Source organism: Mercenaria mercenaria, chromosome 17, assembly GCF_021730395.1.
Source record: "Mercenaria mercenaria strain notata chromosome 17, MADL_Memer_1, whole genome shotgun sequence".
NCBI lineage: Eukaryota > Metazoa > Mollusca > Bivalvia > Venerida > Veneridae > Mercenaria > Mercenaria mercenaria.
In genome coordinates this window covers 2099723-2119193 of record NC_069377.1, presented here as the reverse complement: position 1 = coordinate 2119193, position 19471 = coordinate 2099723, and the positions used below count along the sequence as shown (strand labels likewise).

At 35.2% G+C, this 19471-nt stretch overlaps 1 protein-coding gene across 1 annotated transcript in view; it reads left to right on the top strand.

Annotated features, from left to right (window-relative positions):
• Positions 1 to 10129: 10129 nt before the first annotated feature.
• LOC123536008 (myotubularin-related protein 13-like) overlaps positions 10130 to 19471 on the top strand; it is an 88834-nt gene continuing 79492 nt past the window's right edge. Inside the window, exons 1-2 of the mRNA XM_053528736.1 lie at positions 10130 to 10251; positions 18505 to 18590. Of these exons, the coding sequence (XP_053384711.1) occupies positions 10197 to 10251; positions 18505 to 18590 (141 nt within the window). The 5' untranslated portion in view covers positions 10130 to 10196. The remainder of the gene's footprint in view (positions 10252 to 18504; positions 18591 to 19471) is intronic.

Here is a 19471-nt window from a genome sequence, read left to right as displayed (position 1 = left end):
CTTCTTCTTCTTCTCGTTCGCGACTACACAGTCAGACCAGTAGCCTCGATGGAACTTATGGTTTGCCACAGATCCTCAATGCCTCCATGCAATTTCTGGTGGATTGAGGTATCTATCGGCCAAGTCGCAGCTCGCTCCTGGTCATGCCTTTTACATCTCTGAAGTGTATGCTCCGCAGTCTGATCTTCCTCACCACATGGAAAAGTTGGCGATGATGCCAGTCTGTATTTCTTGAACACGTGAGCATAAGGCTTGTTGTGCCCTGAGCGAAGCCTGACCAGCATCACCTGAGGATGGCTATGACTACACAGCCATCCTCGAAACGAATATTACCATCTGCATCTGCAAACAGTGGCCGATAACTACAATACTGCTGATATTGCAACATTATTATTGCGTTTCCTGCAAAAAAGTCATACTGCACCAAATGTACATCTAAGGTCACGCACTGTAAGCCGATGCAACCGAGTATCAATATAATTGAAAAGGCTACCTCACATTTAAATTCAAACCTAAATTACATTTTGTATTTACATTTGTAATTCCAAATGTGGCTGCAAAATGCTTTTACAACTCTGATATTTTTCCCATGAAGCAAAGGTGCACTCTTTTTTCAATCTGTTCATTCTTTCTAGGAAAGGACAATCGTAAGCTAATTAGTTTTTTGTCCAATTCCTTTATCACTGTTATTACAAATTATTCATGAACTGACTTGAATAAATAAAATATGACTTGAATAAATAAAATATTTTTAAACCAATATATTCATTAGTAGTTTTTCATTGTGTAGACAAATATTCGCCTCTGTTATAAACTTCTTGATGCCTGTTTCATTACTATAATTATAAATGCACACTTACGACTATACCTGCCATAAATACATAATATATATTTATAATATTTATATAAGTTAAGAATGCAACCAAGCAAACTAATAGCAGACAGTTTGATTGAGTCTTTTTATGAGAGGTAATGGAAAGTTTAAGACCTCTCACGCCCCCTAGCACCGGCTTATTTAAGCGGAATTCATAGATACTGAATGTACTCCGTGATTCCAAAGGACCAGAAAAACCAGTACAGTGTCGTAAAGGCTTGTTTTGCTTTAATGATCTTCTGTTGACATACATTATTTCTTAAAAATAAACAAAATGAAACAATGAAATGACGTTGGTGCGCCAAACCAACATAAACGTTTAAATGTAGTTCAATTGTATATTTACGAAATTTTCAATGGTAGAGTTGAGATGTGAAGGAATTATATCACATGGGCCATCCCGAGTGATATGATAATAATATGAATTTGAATGACAATTACTGATTTAAATCGATCTTTGAGGTCTAACATTATATCAAAAATCATTTGTGTATTTTGTAAGGTTTTCTTTTCCAGCGCTCCGCTATGATATTTGACTTGATAACGTGATAAACGTGACATACTAACACTGAAATTGTTACATAACATTACACTTATTCAGTTGTATTTTTTTTTTTGTTGTTTAATAGGAAAAAAATCAGATTATGTTAGAATATAAAATAAAATGCCTTTGTACGTTCAAATAAATAACATTATTACACAGTATCTGTTGTTATAGACGTTATCATTTTCGACATAACATATAAAATCATTATTAAATAACTGAATCAAATGAGACATAAACTTCTTCAAAGATAATGAAATAATTTTGTCCACATTAACGAAGTAAGAGGTTCCCAGTGACCTGGTACATATTGACTGTGGTTCGTATTAACTTGTTACGGCGAGAGACATCCACAGCTATCCATATTAGCTAAATTCAAAGCAAAAGATTCATAAGAAACAGTCACCTCAATTGTTTTCACACTGATACCCTTTAGGAGTGTGTATATGGGTGTTAACATCTGTGGAAAAGAACCAGTAAACAAAGTATTTCATACCTTAAATAAATGTTTACAAAGCATTATACCTTTTGGAGAATAAGAAGGGTCAGGGAGCAATTCTTTGGTGTCGGGGATGACAATTCATCATTAAATTTATTGTGACCAAATGGTTACAGAAAGCATGGTATGTAACGATTAGATTCGTTGGAAGAACCAAACAAAGTAATAGCAGAATGGTTTGATAGACTGTTCATTGGAGGTGCTATGTATATTGTATATAACTCCGTCTACCACACTGTCAATTAAGTTCAGATGAATTCATTCAGTGGACTCAATGGGTTTGTCCATGAGAGGAAAGAAATGTGCAAACAACCCCACTTCCTTAATCGTCACATATCCTAAAGACAGCATTTATAGCTATAAAATTCAACAACTCAAAGGATACTTGAAGACATGATGTAAACATTTGCAGCAGTTGAAAGTTTATTTGTGTTGTAAGAGACTTTTCAAAATTATGTACGACGTCGCATTTGGTGATGTCACAATGTTATGACGCACTGCTGCAGACAAAGAAGTGTTCTTGACTAAACTCTGGAGTAAACTTGACTTGAATACATCTCTAAATTGTTTCTGTACTTGTAGCATGTGTAAATGTTGTGTGCTGCTCAACCCGGGGCTAGAGGGCGTGAACGGTAGCATGCATTTCCAGTCCATGAACAGGCTCAATCAAACCGAGCCTGCAACATTTTCGTTTTTGTCGTATTAAGTAACCTGTGGAGTTCCCACTTTTTATACGCCCGAAGGGACGTATTATGTTATGACGATGGTGTCCGTCTGTCCGTCTGTCCGTCCGTCTGTCTGTCCGTCTGTCCGTTGGCAATTTCGTGTCCGCTCTGTAACTCTTGAACCCCTTGAAGGATTTCAAGGAAACTTGACACAAATGTTCACCACACCGAGACGATGTGCAGAGCGCATGTTTTGGATGCCTCGCTTCAAGGCCAAGGTCACACTTAGGAGTCAAAGGTCATATCAGTTTGTTTCGTGTCCGCTCTGTAACTCTTGAACCCCTTCAAGGATTTCAAAGAAACTTGACACAAATGTTCACCACACTAAGACGACGTGCAGAGCGCATGTTCCGGATGACTTGCTTCAAGGTCAAGGTCACACTTAGGGGTCATAAGTCATATCAGTTTGTTTCGTGTCCGCTCTGTAACTCTTGAACTGCTAGAAGGATTTCAAAGAAACTTGGCAGAAATATTCACCACATTGTAACGATGTGCAGAGCGCATGTGCCGGATGACTCGCTTCAAGGTCAAGGTCACACTTAAGGGTCAAAGGTCATATATGACTTTGCTTTGTGTATATTGCTCTGCATTGCAGTGCTCTTGTTTTATTTTGGCAGATCTCTTTTTTGTACTTTATTTTTTTTGAATTACTTTCCTTTTATGTTACTATAAATAGCTTATTTTGAAACTTTTTTTATTATTGGCCGTAGGGAAAAACCGAGACCACTTTTCTGTGGTACAACATGGGTGGTACCTCTAATTTTTAGGTGTATTTTTACATACCTGTACCTGATAAGGATTTTTTTGTAGACTTTGAATCTTTTATTTGTGGACTTAGATTTATTTTTTGAAGTTTTTCTTTTGTTGTTCAGATCCATTGGGGCTACAACAGTCAAGTTCTTAAAATTTTGCTCCCATCCTATGATGTAAGCCTTCGGGCGTATATTGCCCCGCTTGGCGGCGCTCTTGTTCTACTTTGTAATCACTAATCAAGTGACCATGTTTAGACATATTGAGATGATTATTAAATAATATATTTCAAGCAGTGATTTTTTGTCACTGGATAAAATCTTTGTTTGGAGTTCAGATGCGAAGGAACAATATCACGAGAGCGTGGCCTGATCGAGTGATGTTATAATATGCATCTTAATGACAATGATGTAAGCAAAGGAAAATGACATTTTTAGATATATTATTTTGAAATCAACACAATATTAAGGATTATATATTTATATTTGTAAATGTTGAGTTCTGCTCAACCCGGGGCTAGAGTGCGTGGACGGTAGCATGCATTTCCACTACCGTCCATGAACAGGCTCAATCAAACCGAGCCTGCAACATTTTCGTTTTTGTCGTGTTGAGCTACCTGTGAAGTTTCCACTTTTCTCTATTTTATTATCCTTGACGACATCCAGCAAAAATTTGTCCGATTTTCCAACAAATATTTGCCAGTTTGATGTTGTTTTCTTTTCGAAAAAAATACTGAATTTACAATGAAAATTACGCAAATGAATTATTTTTAAAATGAACATACAAATTGTCATATTTTCGCTCTTGAGATTATTTCAAATGATTTATAATATAAATGATATATTGTCTTAGGCCTGACAGTACTTCAGAAACCAGGACGGGAACCATCTAGTCTAGTCGCGTAATGGCGGACATGTTATTATACACTAATTTTTCACTTTGGGTGGTCACAGAGGTCTTAATTAAAGCCATTTTTGTTTGAGTTTCATTGTGGGTGTATTTATTTAAGCTTATTGGAACCACTCTCGAGTCCATTTCGCGGATTAACAAGTATTAGAGATTTTCAGCTTACTTCGACGCGTACTGCGGACCACGGACTGTGGACTTACTATAGGGATTTTCTCAAACTGTATATAAGTTAATTAGGCATAACTGAACAGCGGCATATTTAGCATCCGGTTCTAATACCGTAATACTGTTTCCATTTAAAATATCTTAAAGACAGTTATAAGATTTATTAATATCCGTTTTATATAATTGTTTCTGAAATACCGATATATTTTGTCTTAAAAGCATTCTTAACAGCGCGGACGCATTTACTTTTCAATCGCTTTTTGATTAATGTATCTATTCAAATCTTTCGACTACCGTATTTATGAACAAGAAGCGACAGGACCTGTATCGTAAACCTTTTCATATATTCCGGGGATTTGAACCAATGACCACCTGGTGAAGAGACATACACTCTTCCCCTGCGCCGCAAGAGATTCACCTATTTTAGCTCAAGCTACCCATATGCGTAGGGAATCACAACAACATATGTTACAAGTCATTTCTTCATTGAATATTTGGTATCCAAGAATGTACATAGTGATTTTGGAAACATGAAGCTTCGTATTATTGCACTCGCGACGCTGAAATACTATTGTACAACGCACAATTTTGAATATGCACGATACGATGCGTGACATTTTAATGCACCGCGGCAAAAAAAAATGTCGCAGGTGGTATTATACGTGTATATTCTTAACCATTTAAAACCCTACAAATTCAGTTTGATACGGTACTGAATTCATACAGTTTTCCCGGTCACCTTATCATGATATACATAATGGCTACATTATGAATTTTTAAACCAATATAGACCTTGAGTTTTCATGAGTTTAAATCGTTGTCCAAGTTCCCTGAAGCCGAGTATCTACACATACCATATATGCATGTGTTCGAAAATGTACTCGACTAAAAAGGCTTTGTCAATAATAATGATAAAAGTCTAGTCTCGACTACTAAGCTGGTTGTATCAAATAACCACACAGAACAGCTCAGATGTCTTGTGTCATTGGAGTTGACTAAGTCAAAATATAATTTCGTTGACAATTCTATGCATGTACTGGCAATAACACATTTTTGGAATATGATTGGAATTTTGACTTTGGACGCTTCCCGGGCCCCATGTTCACAAAACAATTTTCGGTCTCAGTTGGATTTTAGATTGAAATTTTGACAGCTACTTTTAATGGTACTTAAAGATCAAATTCCAGTTGAGACTGACAAACCATATTTAATAGTCACTTGAAAATAGTCAATTTAAAACTTAAATTTTAACATGTAATTCTGATATCAGAGTATGAAAATACGAAGTGGCTATTTCCTTTTTTTTATTTTCAAACATGCTTCAGGATGTTTTCGCTAAATTATGGTAATGTATCGGATCTCGTTTCGTCGGGGGTGAAAGATACATGTATGAGAACTTCCTGTATGTTAGACAAAGTGTTGAACTAAATCATTCAATATATTTCATGAAAACCTCTATTTTATGGAAGTTTAGATACAATTCTCAAAATTAATTAAAAAGAAAAAGCTATGAGAAAAAAATGAATCCAGTTGATGGTGACGGTGTTAACACCATTTTCCTGAAGTTTAAAGAGAAGTTTTAGGTGAGAAACTTTATCGAATGTTTTACTAAAGTCGAGGAGAATCAAGTCGGTTTGTTGTCCAAAGATGAGGTTTCTGGCTAGATGGTCTACAACCTAATGAGCTTACTCGTTTTTGAACAGTCTGTACCAGACAAGCGCCTCCCATTTATAGTCAGAATTGATTGTTGGGCAGTATACCGAAGATGTAGATGTAGACGGCAGATACCTTATCCACTATGACGTATTTTTGACGTTAAGTTTGAAAAATGGGACAGTAGTTTTTGTTGGTTTTTGTTTGTTTGTTTGTTTGTTTTTTCTGTGAAGTAAAACTTAATTTTTTCAATTTTTGTATGAATAGTCATAGCCATCTACCAGGCCACAACAATGTGATTTTGATAAGATTTTGCAGTAATTTAAGCAAATGAGGCAGAAGATACATGACCCATACGTTTCCCTTCATTTTATGTAAATTTAAGGATAATTATTTAAAATGAATTAAGGAATTTCACTCTGAAATGTGTTTTGATATGTATGTCAGATCCGTTAAAAACAAAGACAAATATCAAACAGGGAATGCCACGTACCAAAATTGCAGCCTCCCCAAAACGAAACCTACAGCACGCAGACGTGCAAAATTGTCTATGTAATACAGATCTATATAGGGGATACTATTTAGGCATGTGTGGCGTTTTATCAAGCGAAACCCTTGTTACGAAATGAGTACAAAGAACCGTTGGAATTAAGCAGTAACAGTTAACAGGCATGTTTTCAAACTCTTATGAACTGACTTTATTATATTTTAGACAATTTTTGATATCGTCAAAGGGCACACACGTTAATATACTTACGGGTAATCTTAAAAATTGGCATAAATTGGCATAAAATTTTCCAAGTACTCAGTACTATACAGTATCTCTTTAGAAATTAAAAACTGAATAATAAGTGTTGTCTTGATTACAATTTTATAAACTGTGTGTATAAAAACTATGATAAGATATATAAAGAATATGTTTTACAGCGGCACTACATATCATTAATAACAGAGCTACCGGCGCCGCGAAGCGGGTCCGACAGCGTCGCATTACGGTTAAACGTGTGAAAAAGAAAATGAATAAAACTGTGTACAGACATTACTATCGAGTTGAAAATTCGTGGAATCGGTGTTGTTTGGGTTTCTTCCAGTACGCAATGCTCATAGTAATCAATCAGTAAGACGTCAATAGACGCTTGCTGTTTACAGTTGACAAAAGCGTTTCGCTTACTGCTTTGAACGTTGAATAAAAATGTAAATGAGCGCCTGATAGTAAGAAGTTAGTGCTAAATACATTTTCTACGAAGAAAGAAAGGTAAAATACAATATTTTTAATGTGAAACGATTTTCGTCACGCTGCCGCAACTGAAGTTTACTTATATTTGTGGTGATGAAGTCATACTTCCACACTGGTGCAGTGTTTAGCGAGGTCGCGTTGAAATCCAAAGGTCGGGAGTTCGATCCTCACCAGAAGCGTCTTTTTTTTTTTAATTTCTTTTTTATTTCAGTTTTTTTTTATTTTATTTATTATGGGTTTTGAAAGTATTGTAAAAACAATAAAGTCATTCATGTGATATTTAACAAGTGTTTTGTTAGTGATGTCAGGTTCCAATGTAGTACTGTCTGTAGCCTACAGTAGTCAGTAGATAAAACTTTAAAAAAAGAAGGTTTTTGGATCAAAATTTACAGGCATTGAACTGTGAAAAGCACAAAATGCTCTTCTCCCTGTTAACATATATTTCATCCACAAGCTTAAAAATCACTGACCAGAGTTTATTACTAGAAAAAAAAAACTATTGACTATGAATTATCAATAAACATCAAAAAGGCTCCTATTAGTAACTACCATTCCTAATCTGTATCAGTTGTGCTAAAAGATTAACCATAAAAATGTTAACTTCGCAGTTCAGTAAATAAAACAGAAGTTTTCGAGAATTTCGGCAAAAAAGTGATTTTCTCTGGGTAAAATTCTCATCATTTGGGAGACAATCAAAATCCCCTTGATCAAAATCCCCTTCACTAAAAAATGACAGGGTGTTACAAAATCCCCTTCATACTTTTGCAGGGGGTATCATAATCCCCTCTGTGATTTTTACTTATTTCATCAAGTTCAAATACAACTATATACAACTTAAAAGTCTATTGCATAAAGCACGTAAATACAATGCCTTTAGCAAACATAATATAATTTGGAGCACTGATATCTATATATCTATAATGTTAATCACAGAGGGGATTATGATAACCCCTGCAAATGTGTGAAGGGGATTTTGTAACACCCAGTCATTTTTCAGTGGAGGGGATTTTGATCAAGGGGATTTTGATATACACTCTTTACATGTACAAAGCTAGTCTTTTGGTTTTTAAACAAGCTTTGTACATGTAAATGATTTTCATTCTCCCATACCAGAGGTGGGTGCAGGTCAAAACGTACCCAAACCAAAATGTACCCACATGGTAAAGTCAAAATGTACCCAAAAAAGTCAAAATGTACCCACTTGGCTAAGTCAAAATGTACCCAAAAAAGTCAAAATGTACCCAATTACTTTGGCATTTAGTATTTAAATACCCATAAATTCAGCTATGTATTATATATAATATTTTAAATATATGTAAGTTGTAAATTGAATGTTAGAGAAGTAGATCATCTAATTAAACTAGATTGGCACAATAATTGATTATTTTTCGCACCTACAGCACAGTTGTTTCACACCTGTTGTGAAATTTTTTACTCCTGTCTTTATTAGACTGTCAATGGAGTGATTGACACCTAATTTAGTTATCAAAGTGACTTTCTTTAATGTCCGAGTTTGTAAATTTCCTACTTTATTTACTATTGTTAAAAAATCAGTAACACAAGTCTGTTTTAAATACTTTATTTTTCACCCTAATTTTGTTTTATAAATATGCATCTGCAGCTATCTTATCAGAATCCTATATATATATCTGTAAAAACTCTTAATAACTTATACACATATACACAAAATACAAAATAAATAATAAATAATATTAGCATGATTAGAGCTGCGGGTACTGGATGCACTATTTCATCACTGAAACTAAACACTAGTTGCTCCATAATTGTCTTATCAAACTACTCACTATTCAAACATTTTATACATATTTACAAAATAATAATATTAGAGATGCACTATTTCTAAGTCTGATCCATGAAATGTCTAATAATTTGAACTATTCAAACACTGATCCATGAAATGTCTAATCATCTGAATTATTTGTTAGTGTTTTATTACTTAGTAATTAAGTTGTAATAGATGAAAAATTGTATTTCAAACTTCAGTTTTAATAAAGAAAGATCAAAAACTATTTTTTTCACACTTCCAGATCAAAGGATAAACAGTTTGATTATTATGTAAAAGATGAAAGGTTCAGTAATTAGCTTATCTCAATTATTGGCTTATCTCAATGTTATTGACACCTTGGAAAGTAGGTAGCATGTTTGATAGGCCTAATAATTACCTGTTAATTAACAATGAATGAAAGAAAATTCAGTTATATACATGTTATTTTCCATTAAAATGCATTACTTTGATAATTAAATCAAAATAAATGATCATTTTTATATGGGTACATTTTGACTTCTGTCACATTTTTGGGTACATTTTGACTTTCAGTAGTGGGTACATTTTGACTTTTTGTGGGTACATTTTGACTTTTTATTTTTGGGTACATTTTGGTTTGGGTACGTTTTGACTATAATCCCCAGAGGTCTATCATAGCAGTATTTTGCCTTAAAGTTGGATACATTATTCTTTCTAAAAAGAACTGTAACTTTCTTTAGATTTAATCTTAATGCATTTTAAGACATTCATTCAGAAATCAGGAATTATCATTAATTCCTGAAAATTTTAATAGATCTTAAAGAACATAAACTTCCTAAAACGGATCCATAATTCTAGGTCATTCCAGCAGCACTCCTTTAATTTTCAAGGGGCACTGGTGATTTTTCAAGGGAGCTCTGCCTAGCACCTAAGTTCATATTATTAACGTGCTTTTCGCGGAAAGTGGTTCATTTTAAACAAAGGGAGATAATTTCACTTGATGAGTCACTCGTCGAAAATAAAAATGGCGACGACGTAGACAGTGCCGAAAAATTAGCTTTTGGATTTATTTGTGATGTCGCGGCTGGCTGACTATTTTGCTATTATAGGATTTGATCATGAAAAAGAAAGTAAGTTAACAGACTGTGCGTATGTCAAATTAGCACAAGCATTATTTCCAGCCAAGTTAAATTTTGATAAGAAGATGCAACCAGTTGGAAACTGTCTGTTTTCGGAGCTGTCAGTTATCGCTGATAATTAATTATGCCAAGAAATCACTAAATGGAGTATACAAAGAATGTATTTTATAAATGCTTTAAATTGTTGTTTTGAGTATATATAATTGGGTAGATGATGTCAAATTTATATCTTAGTTGGAACTGTGCTGATGATGTTTTTATTTTTTGTTGGTAAATATGTCTGTTTAGTTATGCCATAATCCTATTGGACCAATTTGTTTCACTCAATCCGGGACATGCTGGTCACATGAGCGGCAAGACCAGTTTATTATTAAAAAAGGCATTGTCGTACGTTGGCCACATAAGCTGAAATAGAATAAGTTGTTGAATTGCATCTTATAAGCAAGTGCGCCTAATAAGCATGTGTAACAGTCTCAGGAAAAATGTGCAGCCTCGAACATGACTCTAACCTGGGACCTTCGGCTCGCCATGTCAACGCGCTACCAATTGAACTACCGAGGCCACGCGATACAAAAACCACTACACACCTTCCCTCACATTGCAAGTCATTCGCACTCCTGGCAGACTGTTAACCAAATTCAGATGCACACCCCAGCCAAACTGCTTTGCCCTGCATGACCTCCAAGGGTGAACATCTTGGTAGGACCTCCAAATGTAACAGTCTCAGGAAAAATGTGCAGCCTCGACCAGGACTCGGACCTACAGCTTACCGTGCCAGTGCTCTACCAACTGAGCTACATAGGCCCCAGGGCCTCCTCTGGGTTTTTCATACTTGTCGCCAACCTTTTCGCCAATTTGAAAAAAGTTGGAGCCACATTAGAGCCATTTTTGAGCCAAAGTTCTGAGCCACTTTTATTTCTTTTAGTTGGCTGTCATAGTGTGCATAGAGAAATAAAATATTGTAAATAATTTCATTAGGAATAATAACAACTTTTGAAGGTGTATTAGTTTATTGTAGAAGTAAATTCAATTTGTAGTTGGATAAAAAATGACACAAATCATTCTCTAATTTAAGAATCATACCTATCCATGTCAGAATTACCAATATTTCGGGACTCATTTATTTTCGGAAAGGAAAATTCGGATTTTTTTCTATTCTAAAAGGTCGAGTTGAACACTCTTCTAATGATTTTTAAGAAGCCAGTAGCAAGTGATACCTTCCAGTTTCTGAACATTTCAATTTCAAAGAAATTAACCAGGTCCAGGATGCAAATTGAGGCCGAGTGTTTTAATTTAAGGAATCAAAAATTATCTTGCAAAAAAGTAACAAATTAAATGTATCTTTCTACTTACTTAAAATTCGTCAGTACATACAACTGCATGCCACAAACATGACAATCTTTTTTTTTTTGTAAAAAATGCGCAACACTAAAAGTACAACCGAATCGGCGTTAATTTTGTGAATTTCGGCAGAGGTAACAAACAGTGCAGAGTTTTGGTACTGATTAATCTTCAATTCACACATTAATTACGCAATTATCTTCTCAAGTGTCCAACAAACTTCAAAGTCCGAATTGTCAAATCACACCTCCTAGACTGGTTCATCGGTTTTACATTACTACCGGCGTCTAGTAAAACACGTGTATCGGGAACCAATTCTTGGGCGCTTATCCACTACGGAAAAAACAAATGCCGAGGAAAAAACTATGCGCACTTATTTTCGCCAGATCGGCAAATTTAGCGCCAAATTCTTAAATTCGCAAATGGCGACATTGGCGATCGGCAGCGGAGGCCCTGATAGGCCCAATACAGGAACTGCTACACACCTTCCCTCATACTGTGAGACATTGGCTCTGCTGGCCAGTGTCTGTCAAGAACCACTAAACATGAAGGGACAGTATCTGGTGCACTGGACTCTTAGTTTTTATCCAGTTCAAATGAAAACTATACATACACAGGGATCGAATTTAGTGGTCACTTACTCGCAAAATTTGAGTAAGAATTAAAAAATGCGAGTAAAAATCATGGCACTCGAATATTTTCGCGATCACGTACGAAAATCATGGAATTCGCTCAAACTGTCCTTTTCTCTTTAAAACCTCCTTTGGGGTAGTAAATTTACCAATAATCACCTGACCGCTTGTAGACGCTTGTCGCTTCATACAAATTATGTAATAATCGGGTATGTAAGTTAAGTAAGCGTCTAGACATTATTTGTTTTCATTTTGGTAGGTGATTTGCAAAGGTCTGCGGAAATGGAGAGGAAAATAACAAGTTTCTTCGTGTAAAAAAGGCCTGCGGAGGCCGAAAGTGCTAGCAACACTGGGGCAGTGACCTGAAAAAACCTAAAACTTACGAGTCCAGCCAAACGTCCAAAGAATCATTGAGCACTTTGGTTCATATCATACTTTCAAACCAGAAAGTCTCCGCTTGTCCAGACCATGAACTTCCATATGGAACCAAACAACAACAAAACAACTTAATAAATTTAGCATGTACATGTAAACAGCTTTTAAATAATTGCTAGTGGAACCCATCATTTTGCTAGTTGAAAAAAATGGCACTAGCAAAAATTTGCTAGTGGGGAAAAAAAGTTAAATTCGATCCCTGACGGTGTAGTGGAATTTAGGGTATAGTGGATAGGTTAATAATTTTTGCATTTAGACTTAAAAGTATAATGTAAATTTTCATTTCATTCTATTACTGAATTGCAGAGTGAGACAGACATTCTGACAATTTGCTTGTTGTTTTTCACATGCCATCCAGCCATCGTATGAAAATCAAACTATCCTGTACTGACTAAATCAGTGTGAATGTAAAATAACATCAGTGAATGAGAAGTGTTTAATACAAATTTAAAAGGCTGAATGTTTTTGAAAAGTGTAAATTTATAATAAAACAATCTCGGCGAAGTTTGTTTAGATGTTGTTTTTATAGCTGATTTAAAAAACGACCAAAGCTATCCTGTACACACTAAATAAGTTAACTGCCTCGATAGCCTAGTAGAGACAATGCTCAGTGTTGAATAGTCGCTAAACACTCTTGTTGTCATAGAATAGAGAGTCCTAGTGTAACACTTTTCTAAATGGTTTATTTTTTTCACACTTTTCTAAATGATTAAATTAGTTTTTCACTTTCCTAAACATCTAAACGGTTAAAAAAAAATCCACACTTTTCTTAATGGTTAAATTATTTTTTCACACTTTTCTAAACGGTTAAATGATTAAACTGTTTTTTTTCCCCACACTTTTCTAAGTGACTAAATTAATTTTTCATACTTTTCTAAATGACTATGTTATTTTTTTCACACTTCAAAATAACTAAATTATTTTTTTCACACTTGTCTGAATGAATAAATTTATTTTTTTTCTAAATGATTAAATTATTTTTTTCACACTTTTCTAAATGAATAAAAAAATTTTTTTCACATTTATAAGGATATATGAAACAAACATGAAAGCTGATTATTAATAAAAAGGAAATGAAATGGGCCATGTCGTTGTTGAACAGGAAAATATGTTATTTAGAAATTTATTACTAATTGACCATGTTGACAGTGATTGTAATTGTATGAAACTTGTGTTGAGGAAGGCATCAAGCATTAAAATTCTTTTCCATTTCCATGACTGAGTCAGTGAGTGGTAAAGATTACTGACTTTGAATCTCTTTCCCCTCACTGCCGAAACCTCACTTTGGGTGTTGAATTCTTTCATGTGTGGAAGCCACCCAACTTGCTTGTATAATGTTGATAATTTTGTCCAAAAAACCACTCATGTGTGCAATGATGCCTGGAGGTGCACATTGGTCTCCCTCTGCAGTTACCGTAAAAGCCAGAAATCACTGTGTGACCTAGACTAGCCTCTATACTGATAATTAAGATATTTCTATTTTTTTTTCTGTGCCCAATTCCATTTCATAGAGACAAAAGCCAGTCTATTCTAGTGATTTTCTAAGAGGAATGATGTTTAAATTATCATTGATATTGGACATAAGATTATAGACTTGCTCAGTTCACTAAATTAAATTATAAAAATGGAAAAAAATATATATCATAGTCTAGGAGCTAGTCTACATGTGACCTAAAATTGTGTCAAACAACAAAGTGAAATAAGTCTAAAAACACGTTTCTTTGAAAAGCAGTCTCAGAGTCCATTTTTAGGTCACCTGTCACAAAGTGACAAGGTGAGCTTTTGTGAATGCGCGGTGTCCGTCGTCCGTCGTCTGTTTGCGCGTCCGTGCGTCCGTAAACTTTTGCTTGTGACCACTCTAGAGGTCACATTTTTTGTGGGATCTTTATGAAAGTTGGTCAGAATGTTCATCTTGATGATATCTAGGTCAAGTTCGAAACTGGGTCACGTGCCATCAAAAACTAGGTCAGTAGGTCTAAAAATAGAAAAACTTTGTGACCTCTCTAGAGGCCATATATTTCACACGATCTTCATGAAAATTGGTCAGAATGTTCACTTTGATGATATCTAGGCAGGCCCTTCCCCAGCCACATAAGGCGCCGCGCTACACGAAATACAGCTTCCCGCAGCGCTTAAATATCCTGCGCGGTGCCTCAATTATTAGCGCGGCGTCTTAAATCAGTAAGCGATTTCATCCCCGTGAGATACCTCGTGTAGTGTATATGTAATTTCCCTGTTGACATGCCTCGATGATTTCTTTGATCAGCAAATTACGTCACGGCGAGTGCACACAGGTAATGAGAATCAATGAAGTGTTAAAATTAATTGATAAATAGTATGGAAGGTGCGTAAGCGGCCAGCTGATTACCAAGCACGTGAAAAGTGCCCTAGATTTCTTCGTGCAAAATTTAAATTAGACCGTTGTTTAGTATAATAACAAGTATATATCAATGCAGTTTGATTCTACTGTAATTTAAACTAGAAAATGCACAAATTTTAATGAATATCGAAAGTAAAAGTACGTTTAGAGTGTACGTTCACGAGTCGTTATTACTCCCGATGTCGTATGCAATTTTTCCATTTTTCCTTCAAAAAAAGCTGACAGTCGGTGTATTTTTTTACGATGAGAAACATCAATATTTGAGGAACTATCTCTGGTTTACCCTAGTAGGTCATGTAACTGAGTAAAAACTTCTTTCAGACAACATTCCGGAAGTGTACCAGTATCTGGATAGTATATTTTGGATATGTGTTTTAGTAAACTTTAACCTGACTGTAATAGCACTTTTCTGTTAATGAAATATTGATGAAAGACCTGATCAATACAACATGACTTTTGATAATTATTAGTTTACAATGTGACCTGAAACAGGCCTTTAACTATGTTGTTTACAACATGATCTTGGTTTCAAGATTAAGCTAATATATTAAGGCCCTCCACTATTTCATATTCATATGAATAAGTTGACATTCTTGGTGACAGACTTTACCCCAGCGCCTTAGAAAATTTTTGGGGAAGGGCCTGCTAGGTCAAGTTCGAAACTGGGTCACATGCCTTCAAAAACTAGGTCAGTAGGTCTAAAAATAGAAAAATCCTTGTGACCTCTCTAGAGGCCATATATTTCACAAGGTCTTCATGAAAATTGGTCAGAACGTTCACCTTGATGATATCTAGGTCAAGTTCGAAACTGGGTCAGTAGGTCAAATAATAGAAAAACCTTGTGACCTCTCTAAAGGCCATATTTTTCATGGGATCTGTATGAAAGTTGGTCTGAATGTTCATCTTGATGATATCTAGGTCAAGTTTGAAACTAGGTCACGTGCGGTCAAAAACTAGGTCAGTAGGTCTAAAAATAGAAAAACCTTGTGACCGCTCTAGAGGCCATATATTTCATGAGATCTTCATGAAAATTGGTCAAAATGTTCACCTTGATGATATCTAGGTCAAGTTCGAAATTGGATCACGTGGGGTCAAAAACTAGGTCAGTAGGTCAAATAATAGAAAAACCTTGTGACCTCTCTAGAGACCATATTTTTCAATGGATCTTCATGAAAGTTGGTCTGAATGTTCACCTTGATGATATCTAGGTCAAGTTCGAAAGTTGCCATCTAAAACTAGGTCAGTAGGTCAAATAATAGAAAAACCTTGTGACCTCTCTAAAGGCCATATTTTTCATGGGATCTGTATGAAATTTGGTCAGAATGTTCATCTTCATGACATCTAGGTCAGGTTCGAAACAGGGTCATGTGCGGTCAAAAACTAGGTCAGTATGTCTAAAAATAGAAAAACCTTGTGATCTCTCTAGAGGACAGACTTGTGAACGGATCTCCATAAAATTTGGTCAGAATGTTCATCTTGATGATATCTAGGTCAAGTTGGAAAGTGGGTCACGTGCCTTCAAAAAGTAGGTCAGTAGGTCAAATAATGAAAAAACGTTGTGACCTCTCTAGAGGCCATATTTTTCATGGGATCTGTATGAAAGTTGGTCTGAATGTTTATCTTGATAATATATAGGTCAGGTTTGAAACTGGGTCAACTGCGATCAAAAACAAGGTCAGTAGGTCTTGAAATAGAAAAACCTTGTAACCTCTCTAGAGGCCATACCCTTGAATGGATCTTCATGAAAATTGGTCAGAATGTTCATCTTAATGATATCTAGGCCAATTTAGAAACTGGGGCACGTGCCTTAAAAAACTAGGTCAGTAGGTCAAATAATAAAAAAACCTTGTGACCTCTCTAGAGGCCATACTTTTCATGGGATCTGTATGAAAATTGGTCTGAATGTTCATCTTGATGATATCTAGGTCAGGTTTGAAACTGGATCAACTGCTTCAAAAACTAGGTCAGTAGGTGTAAAATTAGAAAAATCTTTTGACCTCTCTAGAGGCCATATTTTTCAATGTATCTTCATGAAAATTGATCTGAATGTTCACCTTGATGATATCTAGGTCAGTTTTGAAACTGGGTCACGTGCAGTCAAAAACTATGCCAGTAGGTCTAAAAATAGAAAAACCTTCTGACCTCTCCAGAGGCCACATTTTTCATGAGATCTTCATGAAAATTAGTGAGAATGTTCACCTTGATGTTATCTAGGTAAATTTTAATACAGGGTCACGTACCTTCGAAAACTAGGTCAATAGGTCAAATAATAGAAAAACCTTGTGACCTCTCTAGAGACCATATTTTTCAATGGATCTTCATGGAAATTGGACAGAATTTTTATCTTGATAATATCTAGGTCAAGTTCAAAACTTGGTCACATGAGCTCAAAAACTAGGTCACTATGTCAAATAGTAGAAAAAAACGATGTCATACTCAAAACTGGGTCATGTGGGAAGAGGTGAGCGATTCAGGACCATCATGATCCTCTTGTTTGTTATTGTAAGCTGGTTATTGTAAGAAAATCTGATTCCAATTCTGGTGAGGAATTTTTTTGTCTAGAACTAGCTTTGATATATAGCAGTTTTGAGGGATTTTGTATATATAACCACTGTTTAATATTATACCACAGGAGTCTGAAATTCTATCAATAAGACCATAGAAGTCTATCTTTACAAAAAGTACCCCCTATGTATATAAAATATGTGTTTATTTTATATATATAGGGGGTATTTTTTGTAAAGATAGACTTCTATGGTCTTATTGATAGAATTTCAGACTCCTGTGATTATACACTGTTGTAACAGAAACATTTTTTAAATAGATCTGGATTTCCGTGTGTTACTGGAATTGAAAAAAACATTTTTGTTTACTGATATATCATGTATAATTTTAGGGAAATAACTGAACAATTTGATACTGTAAGATAATTTGATTTCGTGGGCATGAAATTTCTTGGTTTTGGGCAAAACAGCAATTTCGTGGGGATATGAATTCATGCAATTCGCCCTAATAGTAGCCTAGTAGTAGAGCGCCCATTTCGAATTTGGGAGGTCATGGGTTCATCATAACAAAGGCGTAAAATAATGGTACTACTAGCAGCTTCCTTGCTTGGTGCTCAGCATTAAGAGGATAGTGCTAGGACTGGTCAGCCCGGTGTCAGTATAATGCGACTGGGTCGGGTATCATGCCATGTGTCTACGGTGTGATATTCCAGTGAGGCAGCACTATAAAGTTGAGCACTGTACTCACTGCTACAAGTAGACATGAATGACTGAAAACTTGTTGAAAAAGACATTTTACCCGAACACACACAACTTTTGAACATAAAATGAATGGGAATTTTACTTGTTTGTTGGGATTAAATTCTGTGGATTGACTCAACCATGAAATCCATGAAAATTAGTCCCCCACGAATGTTGATCATTTCACAGTATTACTTTCATATATTTTCAGGGGGAGGAGCCAGTTGCGGCAAAATCCTACAAAGATTCCCGAAGACTGACTGGCCAGATTGTCCTTTTACTCCGGGTATAGAGTTGGTAAGTTTCCTTCTGTTGGTTGATCTGTACAAGAAGACAATTTGAAAAAATGCAGCAGCTTTTCACCATTTTTAGCTTGACTAAATGTAAATAATATTTTATAATTTACAGCGATTTTTTTTGCCATTTTGGGAAAGCGTCCACGTCCGGATGATTTGGGAAAAATAGCGTCGTCTTCAACCTAATTGGGAATTTTGTGTAACATACAAAATTGACAGTGGCTAGGATTACGGTACCGTAATCCTAGCCTCCGAGTCTAGGATTACGGAAGTTCCGTATTTCTAGACAACCCTACGAGGATAGGCTAGGATTACGGAAGTATTTAAGAGGCATCAAATATATTTAAGGACATGTATAAATTATGCTGTAAACATACTTTTTTCCACTTAAAATATCGATTTTCATGCCTGTCATACTATTTTGTGTTATCGATCCGTTATTTTGGGTTACGATATATTAATGGTGGCGACTACATACCCATATTTTACAATTTCCATAAAAAATATTGTGTTTTTTTTTTCTTTTGTTTCTTTTTAAAAAATAGTGTTGTATTTTTTTTTTTTTTTTTTTTGTTAAGAGCATGTTATTATTTCATATTAATGATTTTTCTTTCTTTTCTTCCTTTTTATTGATTTTTTCCTTCTTTTTGGGGGGTCTCTCTTTTTTTAACACTTGACTACAGATTTTTAACAGCTGTTACTCTGTTTATACACCCGGCAGCGAGTGCCGCCATTACTATATCGTTAACCCTAAATGGCGGATCATAACACGATACGACAGGCATGAAAAAATCGCTATTTTAACTGAAAAAAAATGTTTAAAACATCATTTATGCATGTCCTAACATATATTTGATGCCTCTTAAATACTTCCGTAATCCT